A 12153-nucleotide genomic window follows, 5' to 3' on the forward strand; every position below is an offset into this window, starting at 1 on the left:
GACTCCGCCTAGCCTGGCCGAGGGCTCCTGCCCCCCCCCCCCCCCGAACGGGTGGAGATGGGGGAGACCGGAGAGACGGGAGTGTCCAGCCTGGACAGTCGCTTCCTCGCATCCAAACGAGGCAGACTTCCCGCTCGCGAGGGCTCCCTCATCGAGGGCCTCTTTGCCGTGGGCGTCAGGGTCTGGTCGTCCCCGATATCCGCATCAGTCAACCCCGCAGGTCCTCCAAGGTCCCCATCCTTGTCAGTCCCCCCACTCTGGCTGTTCCAGGTTGAGTGTGCAAAGCGCTGTGCTGGGGTCCAGGGGAAGCAGGAGAGAAGAGCGGCAGCTGTTTCTCGGGGTTCTTTGGCAGCCACTTCTCCCAGCAAGAATTGTGGGGGAGGGTGGGGGAAGGCCAGGGCTTCCCGTCTCCCAGAGCCCACCCAGGCAGGATGGCACCTCTGTGCCAGAGGTAATCGGATGGGGCCAGGGGAGCGATGGGAAAGTCTAGTCCTCCCTCCTCTGTCCCATGCGGATTGTTTTTAATCGTAATACCGTTATCTATTTGTGTGTGGGTGAAATGGTTTTCATGCCATAGAGATATTATTACACCCCCAGAATAAATTGAGGGCAGCCATAGACAGTGATTGATCTGGTGTGTATGCAACGCCCTTACTATTGTGCATTTACAATGAGGACTCCATGTTGTCTGTTATGTAAGAGTGACCCACTTTAAAGCTTTACCATTTGTTAAATAGGATCTCTTGTGATTTACCTGTCCTCAAAGGAGATGGCCCTGAGTCATATGGTATAGTAGGCTGGATAATGGCCACCTAAAAATTCCCAGAGCCTGTAAATGTTCCAAGGGAAAAGTGTCTTTGTGTATGTGAGTAAATCAAGAATCTTGAAATGGGGCGATTACCATGAATTATCTAAATGGGCCCTAAATGAAAACACAAAGGTCGGAAGAGGGAGGCAGAAGGAGATTTGAAGGCAATATGACCACAGAGACAGAGATGGGAGTGAGGCAGCCACAAGTCGAGGAATGCGGGCAACCACCAGAGCTAGGACAGACAAGACAATGACTCTCCTGGAAACTTAACAGGAAGGAAAGCCCTGCCAGCACCTTGATTTTTTCCTGTGAGGCTGATTTTAGATGTCTGGCCTCCCAAACTGAGAGAATAAGTTGCTTTTGTGTTAAGTCACCAATTTTGCGGTAAGCTCATAAGTCACATAGCATCCGCTGTTGATAAATGTTTTAAAATCTTCTAGCTAGGGTGATAGATAGGGTGTGGCAGTGGAGACTGCTATATATTTTCCTAATCCTGTAAATTCTAAGGGAAGGATTTGAATGGAGAATTTGGTAAGAAGAGAAAAGAAATTAAGTGGTATATAGAAAAAAGGTAGTCTAGCACTTGAAGCTATTTTTTAAAAAGCATTTGAAGAGTATTTTAATTATTACATCACTGTTTTTGTTCTGGCTAAAAAGAATATAGGTAAAAAGTGACCAGGGCATGATCCTTAGCTAAGTCATTATTGGTTATCCATCATATGAATATCAAATAAGAGTTGCAGTCACCTGAGCTTGGAGGCCAGACCTAGGGAGTACAGATGTGTTTCCACATGGTGGGATATTAAAATATGGCTAAAAGTAGTCTGGGTGTGGTGGCTCACGCCTGTAATCCAGGCACTTTTTGAGACCTGGGCAGAAGGTTTGCTTGAGCCCAGGAGTTCAAGATCAGCCTAGGCAACATAGTGAGACCTCATCTCTTCAAAAAAGAAAAAGAAAAAAAAAAAAATGAGCTGGACGTGATGGCACACGCCTGTAGTGTCAGCTGCTTAGGAGACTGAGGTGGAAAGACTGCTTGAGCCCAGGAGGTTGAGGCTCCAGTGAGCCACGATCACACCAATGCACTTCAGCTTGGGTGACAAAGTGAGAACCTGGCTCAACAACAACAAAAAAAGAGACTAAAAGCAACCTCTAGTCATCCAGGATAAAGATACTGGGGAGTTTTCAAGATGAAGAAAAAAGCAGTGCTTGGGTTTAACTGATTCACTTCTGGGACCCAGGCAGCTAATTAACACTTCCTACTCTCACTTTCCCAGTCTGCTTTCTTTCTACACTGCTTTCTGAAGGGTAGTTTACATACCATAAAGTTCACCTACTTTATGTGTACAATCCTGTGATGTTTAATACACATAGAATTGTTCGGTCAGCTCCACAGACCGGGTTTAGAACAAACGATCCTCATGCCTGTTAGTGGTCAGTCCCCACTGCCAGCCTCCGTGCCACCCACTGGGTCACTGGCCTGTTTTAGAGTTTGGTTTTAGCCCACCTGTGAGACTGTTCCCACAGCTTTATAATTGACCTCTACCTGCACTCAAGGGTCAAGTGCCCTGATCAAACTCTTGCAAGGACTTTCCACTGCAATTGGAATATACCCCAAAGCCCCCAGTACGTGGCCTTTGCAGGGACCCATGAGCTCCACCCTGCCAGCCTCACCAGCATCTTCTCGGATATTTTAGGAAAGGAGCTAATATGCACAGTGTCTCTTTGGGGCATGGTACACTGGTGGTGGGCCATCGGCGGCGGAGGGTGTATGGTTGTTGAACCTCTCAACCTCTTGTGACCTCTTGTAGCACCTCATGAACCCTTTTCTTTGGCAGTCAGTGAATATGGAACTCTTCTCATCTTGGGGCCTTTGTGTAAGGTATTTCCTTTTAAGAAGTTATCTGACCCTCTGTAGAACCGACACATTTTTGTCATTCAGCTTAATGTCACCTCCTCAGAAAGGCCTTCCCTAGCCTACCTTAACTAGAGTGACCTCAACTCCATCTCTTGGTGTACCCCTAGCATGTGTTATTTTTTTCATCACACTAAATAATTCCCCAAAATATTTGTCACAGTGGGGTCTTGCCGTGTTGCCCAGGCTGGTCTTGAACTCCTGGTCCTTCCACCTCAGCCTCCCAAAGTGCTGGGATTACAGTTATAAGCCAGCACTCCCAGCCCCAAATTATATTTTTGATTTTTTCCCTTTGTGTCTCTTTCCCTGTTGGAATATAAATTTATAAGGATAGAAACTTGACTGGTCTTGATTTTTAGATAGCTCTGCCTCTAGTATTTATAGAAAAAGATTCATAGCAGCAACACATTGTAAACTGTAAAAATGCAAACAGCAGGAGTTAATTGTTATCAAATCTTGCTATGTGCCAGGCCCTGTGCTAAATGCTTCATAAGCTTGACTTACTTCATTGATGTTGGAGGTATGTCCTCCGAAAACAATCCCCTAAATTAAATTGGTTTTTCAGAGGCATTGGGCGGTTTTCTTTCTCTTCTTGGCATGTTGATTGTCAAAACCAGACCAGTCTTGACAATCAACATGCCACCAGTAATATAATATTAACCCTCTTTCTCCACATCCCTCCAAACTGAGCTAGAGAGGTTTTTGAGAGGTTTTTATTAGGAAGAAAAGGAGAAACAAAAGCAAAGTTCAAATCAAAGCAGAACCCCAAAAGAGTGTGACCGGCTGGGGTCACAGCAAGTGTGACTTCGGCTGGAGTTCTGGGTGGCCAGGGCAGTGGCTGTCAGTCGAAATATGCTTTCACGTAAAAGGAAAAAATAGCAGTTCTTGTTTCTGTTATTATTATCTGTGTGTGTTTTAGGTGTTGTCAAGATCTTAAGTGATGAAAATGAACTTGTGAATTCCTCTTTTTGAAATAATAAATTACAGTACGCAAAAGTATATCAATAAGCAGATTTTAAATATTTTTTTTTCAGGTGTTAATTAGAATAAGTGAAAATAAGAATATCCAGAAATTAAGGTATCTTTTATTTTACTTCTAGTTATGTTTAAGAATTGTGAACATATATAACTGATATACTATTTCTCATACCTATTATATATAACTTATTTTCAAAAACCTGAAGTGTTGAACTTGATGAATGGACTGACTTAAAAAAAAAAAACTTAAAGGACTTTATCTCTGTGGTTTTCAGACTGCATGCAGAGGAGCCCTCTGTATTCCATAGGGGTGTCTCTGGGGCTCAAAAGATTTTTAAAAGGCTTCTACTACCTTGAAAATGTTAGAAAAACACAACTAATTTCCTTTAGTAAAGATGGAAATTGTGGCTGAGAGATATAGGAAGGTGCGCCCATGCTCTCACAGCTGACCGATGGCAGAATTACATTTTCTGACTTTCTGCATTCTATGCTTCTTCCATATTGTCTCCCTGCTAATGTTACATACAGGCAAAGGATGATCTTTTTTTTTGAGTCAGAATTTCACTCTGTCGCCCAGGCTGGAGTGCAGTGGCACGTTTGCAGCCATGGCAGCCTTGACCTGCTGGGCTCCTTTTGCCTCAGCCTTCCAAGTAGCTGGATCCATAGGCCCGCACCACCACGCCTGGCTAATTTTTTATTTGTTGCCGAGATGAGGTCTTACCAAGTTGCCCAGACTGATTTCCAACCCCTGGGCTCAGGCAATCCTCTCATCTCCGCTTTCCAAAGTGCTGAGATTATACCGTGCCTGGAAGGATGATCTTAAATAGCTTAATTCTAGATTACATTGCAAAAGTCCCCAAGTTTAGTCAAGACAGAGTAACCCCACTTTCTCTTTTCTTAGTGGACCTATATGAAACTTATTTCCAAAAATTTTATCTAAATAAATAAAAAATATAGCCATTTATTTTGGGAAAGTGAGTTAGCATGCACTGCTTAAATTATAAAGACAGTATTGCAGTTCATGTTATTACTGTCATATTAGGTAGTACTTTATACATGTATATTGAGGCAGGTACTATATAGGAAGGCCTACACGTGAGTTATGTCAGTTAACCCCTTATTCTTTTGAGGCCTATATTCTTAATCTTGATCTTATAGTCGTATAGGGGATAAATACTATTCTCAGGGTGACATACCTAGTAGATCACAGGCTAAGATTTGGACTCTAACAATCCACGACACCATGTAGAGAGAAAGCGTGACGAAGGAAGCAGACATTGAGAGTGATGTGCAGTTAGTTAGCAGTAAACAGGAACTCAGGCAGTAAAGTGCTGTTCAGTGTGGACTCTTCTCCTTATGTTTCTGAGATGGTACCAGCCCAGATCTGTTTACTTGGATCAATCCTGGGGTACCTCTGAATTTGCCAAGGAAATTGCACTTGGACCTCACAAATTTATTTAAAAAAAATACCGTACTGGATCCTTAGAAATTTGCAAAGAGGATAATATTAAGTATTCTTATCACAAAAGCAAAAAAAAAAAAAAAAGGGAGAGAGAAGATGGAAGGAAATTTTTTGAAGATGACGGATCTGTTTATGACATTGAGTGTGGTGGAGGTTTCGTGGGTGTGTATTTATCACCAGACTTGTTAAGTTGTATACATGAAATAGTACAGTTTTTTTATGTGTCATAATAGCTCAATAAAGTGATATGTAAAAGTGGGGGGAAAAGAACTTCCCAAGGCAAACACATCTGCAGAGTGGTTCTAGGAGAGGATTAGGTCAGTTCTATAAAATCCCCTGTCTCAGGTCTCTGTGGAAGGCAGGGTGGTTCATCATTCCAGGGCCTGGAGTCAGTTGATGAATCCAGGTATCTAATCAGAGCATCCATTATAAGTAATCCTTAGCCAATCAAAATAGGGCTTGGCTTCTAAATCAATTTGCTGTGGAGACAGCTGCTCATTCTATCATTGTTACAGGAGGGGTCCACCTTCAGTGGCAGCCATAAGGAAGGAAGTCAAGGTGAGGCCTGCTCACACTGGGAGAGTGCAAGTGCATAGCCTTTTAGAATCCAAGGAGAAGGAATGAGAACTCAGGAGATACTTTCGGGCCTTTTAGCTCAACTGTATAGCAAATACCAAAGCCTGTATGTAACCGATTTTCCTCCAAAAGTCTCTTCTTTGTGGTCCTTCCTTGGTTTCTAAGGCCTTTTCTGCAATATTCCAATTAAATAACTAGAGTAGAATGTTTACATAGCTATTACTTGTCAGAAATGTAAGGCTGCTTTCAATGTGAATCTGTTCATGATTTTAAACCAGGTGGAATTGTTCATAATAGACTTTGGGCATACCAGAAAAGGCTAAGATCTCACCTCTGTATTTTATGCAGAGATTTAGAACAAACACACCTAAATTCAGATTATAATCCCAGATCAACCAAGTGCAGAGTTTTAGCAATTTTGTGATTTGATTGAGGCAAACTTTCTTTTCCCAGGAATCCTTCATAATTTCATATGATTTATGCCTGAAAATAGGCATAATATTTCAATTTTTATAGTGTCACAAGAGTAGAGAAACACTGAACGACTTGATCAAATTGAGAATGTGGTCAATCTAAAATAATGAATATCTGAATTACAAATATTAAAAAAATATATATTTAATTACTCTAAGGCACATAAAATAACATTGGCAAATAGAGGTACTAAGTGTCTTCTTCACAAATAAATAGTTTTTGTATTGTGATTGTTTTGTTTTGTTGAGACAGGGTCTCACTCTGTCACACTGGCTGGAGTGCAGTGACACGATCATAGCTCACTGCAGCCTCAAACTCCTGGGTTTAAGCCAATCCTCTGGCTTCAACCTCCCAAGTAGCTAGGACTACAGATGCGTGCCACCCCTCCCTGCTAATTTTTTTCATTTTTATTGTTTTGTATGGATGAGTTCTCACTATGTTGCCTAGGCTATTCTCGAAATCCTGGCCTCAAGCCATCCTCCTACCTTAGCCTCCCAAGGTACTGGGACTACAGGTGTGAGCCACCACACCATGCGTAAATGGTTGAAAATTCTTCATTAAGTAAATAAACTTGTGCTGTCTTCTTTAAACTACTAATTTTCTAAGAATAAATCCCCCTCTGAAAGACTGCCACTTTCCAGTGGTACTGAATCAATGAATTTATTACATTCATCATCTTATGTCAAGTAAACAAGAGTGGTTTCCACATTAGAATATTCTAAAGCCAAACCTTCCTCTTTCTTCTCTTCCCTGTTCTTTAATTTATAGTTTCAGTTCTGCTTACCTTGTTCTCCGGTTCTGTTTCCTGCAAGACACTGACATTTTTAGTATTGGATTTGTATTTGATTTCCTAGTACTGGACTGTGGTTCTACCTGGCTTACTCATTCCTTTATGCTTTTGATCTGCCTGTAATTTATGATACTATTACTCAGTAATTTGAGCTTTCTTGGTGCCATTCATCATTCTGAAGAATCCCAAAATGTTCCATTTTAATGTGTAAGTAAAATTACACTAAAAACAACCATGATGAAATTTGTTTAATGAGAAGGGTGTCTTTTCCTCCAAAATGGCATACTCTTCTAGTTAGAACATTCAAATTGCCTAGCAATCTTGATTAACATGCCATTTGTTATCATTCTTTATGGAATATCTCCCTACCTACTACTAATTTCCTAAGAAATGACAGCACAAAACATATTAAGGTAGAATTTATCCTTAATTATAGCTTTGACAGATGGTACTTCGGTAATCAAAAGTAAGAAAGTGTGAGTGAGATGAAAAGGAATTCTGTTCCATAAAAACTCTGTTTAACAGCTCCCAGATTTTTAAAAAAAAATTTAACACCGTCTACTTACAGTCATGAAGTAATGTAAAAACAATCAGCAGTGTGTTATGTGTGACCTTCTTCCTATCACTTTAGTGGTCCTCATTTACAACTGTGTGTGTGTGTGTGTGTGTGTGTGTGTGTGTGTGTGTGTGTGTTTTTAAGGAGTCAGTATTTTGATTCACTGATTGGATTTATTGTTTTTCTGTTTTGTATCTCAATTTCTGCTTTTATCTTATTTTTCCTACATGTGCTTTCTTTTAATTTCCCTCGTGTTCCATCTTTTTGTGTTAGAGATTTAATTAATTTATTTTCAGTCTTTCATTTTCATTAACATAAGTATTTAGGGCTAGGCATTTTCCTCTTTTCACTACTTTAATACATCTCACAGATTCTGATAGTGTTTTCATTATTATTTTTCAGAAATTCTTTAATTTCTCTTTATATTTCCCTTATCACACAAGGGTTAATAGAAGACCTTTTAATTTCCAAGTGGAAAGGACTTTTTAGTCTTCCACTTTCATTTCATTTTTAATTTTTAACTTTATTACACTGTGACCAGAAGGTAGTGTTTGTAACATTTCTACTTTATGGAACCTACTCATCTTTTGTTTGTGCCCTAGAATATGGTTGCTTTTTTTGTGTGAATGTGCCATGTGCCCTTGAGAGGAAAGTATATTCTCTATCATAAATTATAGTGCTTAATATATAGCCAAAGCATCTGCCTTAGTGATTATTTTATCTAGATTATTTATATCCTTACTTTTTTTTTTTGTCCAGTTGACCTAATGTTAAGTAACCTGCAAAGCTTTTCATTATTACTGTGTTTCTGGTTTTTATTGTATCTTCTGTGGTCTGTGCTTTGTCTAAGTGATTGCCATATTATATGCTATATATGTTTATTGTGGAATGTGACTATTATCTTAAAGTGTCCCTTGTCTTACTTAATGCTCTTTGACTTGAAAACTGCTTAGTTTGGTGTCAGAATTTTAATCCATGCTTTCTTATTGTTTTCATTTTCCTGGCAAATTTTTGTCCATCCTTATTTTTATCCTTCTTGAATCTGTGTGTTTTGAGCATACTTCTTGTGCCCAGTGCTGAGTTGTTTCTTTATGAGCCAATTTGAAAATTCTGAAAAATGAAAAATTTCAAATTATGAAAAATTTGAAAATAGGCATGTTAAATCCCTTGTGTTTTATCTACATGACTGTTATGTTTGATCTAAATTCTGTCATTATTTTCACGTTATTGTGTTGTGGCATAATTACTGTATGTATTAAATTATATTTGCTGCTCTTAACTGGTGTTTCTTCTTTATGTTTTCTTTTTAAAATTATTTTGTCATTTAAGAAGGTTTGTACTTTTACTCTAGTAGTTACTTTTGTGTTAATGCTTTTTATAGTATACCAATAAGCCCCTTTTTTCTGACTTACCTTTTACTTTTTATCAGTTTTAAATGGTATTACATATTGCAACCTATTGCCTTCCTACCGGCCAGTGATCTTCTTCTCCTTCCCCCCTTTCCTCCCTTCTCCTCCCATTTGTGGCTATGTTTGTTCTTCTTTGTTACCAGATGATATTTCTATCCCTCTTCAGTGCCATTACTGCACACTTGTTGCAGTCTCAGCCCTACAATGGAATATTTAAATGTTCACCATCAGTCCTTTTGCAACGCCTTCCCAGTCTTTTTGTTTGTTTGCTTTTAATATTTGTCTTTACCCGTTTTTCCCACATTTTATTTAAAAAATTAAAAAATGCAAAAATGGAAAGCTTTTCGCCAGCAGTTAACACTTTACCAGTCATGTTTTGGCTGGGTGGAGCTCGTCTTCTCCGGTAGAGGCCTAGAAGAGGCACCTCTCTAGAGTGTTCTGACACATTCAAACCTGTTTTTCTGTGGTTTTGAACCCCTTGAAGGAGATCTTGGTTGGATGTGATATCCTCGGTTTGTACGTTCCTTTCTTGAAAATACTGTTCCACCGCTGTCTTGGTGTGCGTACTGTTTTTGAATAGTCCGATGCCTGTCTAATCCTGTTGCCTTTGTAAATTATTTCACTTTTTTTTTTTTTTTCTTGCCTGCAGGTCCTGAGAATTTTCTCATAGTCTTTAAAGTCATCATATTGTTTTACTAGGCTATGTCTCAGAGTTGATCACTGTGGGTCCATGTTCCCTGGTATGGAAAGTGTGTAGATTAAGGTCTTCATTTCTACAATATTTTTTTGGACTATTGTTTTAAATGATAGTTCTGTTTCATTGTTCTGATTTTTCCTTCCAGGTATGAATGCCAGTTATGTTCAGCCTCCTCTGCCTGTATTTCGTTTCAATCTTCCTCTCTCACCCTTTTTACTTCCTTATCTTGTTTTTCATTCTCTTGGTGGTTTTCATGATTTTCTTCAATGCCCTTATTAAATTTTGATTATAATCTGTCACACCTTGCATACCTTGTCTTTTGGTTTTGTTCCTGACATACTTTTGTCTCTTTCCTGATTTAAATCAGTGCTCATTTCCAGTTTGTTTGTTTGCTTGCTTTTGTTTCTGGATCATTTCTATACTTAGGCTTTACATCTTTTATTCAAAGGTGACTTTTCACTCTCCTAAGTGCTTATGTGAAAATGTTTAGTTTAGTTTGGAGCATGGTGTCGCAGTTTTCTTTGACTTCATATTAGTTGTTTGTGGGAGACACTTTTCGTCGGTAGAAAGGATTGGGTTCACATTTTCTGACGCTGTGCAGTAGTAATTCCATGTGGATCTAGTCTGCTTTTGCCGACTCCTGTTCATTTTATGGGGAGGGTTCCTGGACTGAGAGCACACACTGCCCTCCTGTGGGAGTGGAGAGTGGAAGGAGGAATGGTATGTCTTGCTTCTGCTTTGTTTCTGCTGATTCCTCAATGTTCCCCTCTCATTTCTTCTTACCCTTGACTACCATGTCTTCAGGGGAGGTCACCTCTTCTCTCTGTCTGGTTCTCCCCAAGCAACACTACTTCTCAGAGGCTGCTGCTTCTTCCAACCCCTACCCCACGATCAGGGCCGTGGACTGTCAGGTTTCCATCTGTGCTTCATATTTTGGCTTTTGTCGTTTCATGTCTGGGGGTGAATTTGTCTATACTTCCTCTGTCTTCTGCTCAACTCGCCCTCCCATCTTCCATACCCACAGGCTTGCAGTAGTGGTAGGAGGGCTGTGAAGACTCTTGGGAAAACAACTCCCTCTACTCACAGGTAATTTGAAGGTTGTGGTACTCTCTGTCTTTAGTGATGCTAAAGGCATGGAGCATCTTGTCAGTTTTATGATTGTTTTGGGAGGATAGGGGGAGATTTGGAATCAGAATATGACCATTGTTCTCCAAATCCAGAAGCTCCCTCTTGACCTAACCTAAAACTGTGAGCACTATTTGATATCAAAGAAGTTTTTCAACTTTTATTAATGATTTCTAATTTTCTGATCTGTGATTTTTGCTAAGAAGATATTTTCTTCCATTATTTGACAGTGTAACTTTATGAGAGACTTAAGAGAAGAGCTGTGCCCCAAATTAGAGCACTAAATATCATAATAATTAAAGTATTATTTTTTTATTTTCAGGTTGTCTTTAATAACCCTCTTGGCCATTAAAATTAAGCATTTTCCTAAGGTTTGTTCACATTAATTTTGTGTAATAATAAAGTATTTCTGTATAATTAATTATTTTCCTGGAGAACAAGTTATTACTCAATTCCAAATACTGGCAAAGTCGGTTCTTGTTTTTCTATGAGCTTTTTTCACATAGCACCTTATTAATAAAGATTGAATCCCTTTCTTTTGTAGACAAGACCAAAGGAAGCAAGCAGGGAAGCACTCATATTTCAAGATCTCTAGAAGAGGTAGCAGTATTTAATATGGAACCAAAAACTTGTGAATCAAATAATGAAGATCTTTTATCAAGTAGTGGCATCGCATCCAATGGAGGTAATGCCCTGTATAAAAAACAAAATGAGAAAAAATGAGAATTAAGCAGTCTTCATAATATTCATCCAAGCCCTTATTTTTTAATGTATTATTTTTAGCTGGGCAAACTATGGTTATGAATATCTACCAAATTGTTTGTAATTCTGTTTTATTTTTTACTCAGAGTCTCACTCTGTTGTCCAGTGAAGTGCAGTAGCACTTATACAGCTCATCATAGTCTTGACTTCCTGGGCTCAGGCAGTCCTTCTGCCTCAGCCTCCCAAGTAGATGGGACTACAGGTGCATGTCACCACACCTGGCTAATTTTTGGGTAGAGATGATATCTTGCTATGCTCTTGAACTCCTGGGCTCAAGCAGTCCTCCTGCTTCAGCCTCTCAAAGTGCTGAGATTACAAGTGTGAGGCACTATGCTTGACTGTAATTCTGCTTTTTGTAGAAGAAATTGCTTAGTTTTAAAAACTAGAATATCTGGTTTTTAGCATATGTTTACATTACCTTTGTGGTTTAAAAATTGTTTCTGCATTCAGGTACTTCAACCTCAACACATTCCCCATGTTTTATTTTTCTTCCTTTCTTTTTTTTTTTTTTTTTTTGAGTCAGGGTCTCATTCTGTCTCCCAGGCTGGAGTGCAGGGGCACTCTCACGGCCACTGCAACCTCGACCTGCTGGGCTCAGGCC

The 12153-nt window shown here is 39.5% G+C and overlaps 1 protein-coding gene across 1 annotated transcript in view; it reads left to right on the forward strand.

The window, feature by feature from the left end:
* Nucleotides 1–7383: 7383 nt before the first annotated feature.
* The window catches only part of CCDC158 (coiled-coil domain containing 158), an 81492-nt gene continuing 76722 nt past the window's right edge, over nucleotides 7384–12153 (forward strand). The window contains exons 1-2 of the mRNA XM_008052556.2: nucleotides 7384–7483; nucleotides 11340–11475. Of these exons, the coding sequence (XP_008050747.1) occupies nucleotides 11406–11475 (70 nt within the window). The 5' untranslated portion in view covers nucleotides 7384–7483; nucleotides 11340–11405. The remainder of the gene's footprint in view (nucleotides 7484–11339; nucleotides 11476–12153) is intronic.

Source organism: Carlito syrichta, unplaced genomic scaffold (assembly GCF_000164805.1).
Source record: "Carlito syrichta isolate Samal-C Ts95f unplaced genomic scaffold, Tarsius_syrichta-2.0.1 Scaffold71383, whole genome shotgun sequence".
NCBI lineage: Eukaryota > Metazoa > Chordata > Mammalia > Primates > Tarsiidae > Carlito > Carlito syrichta.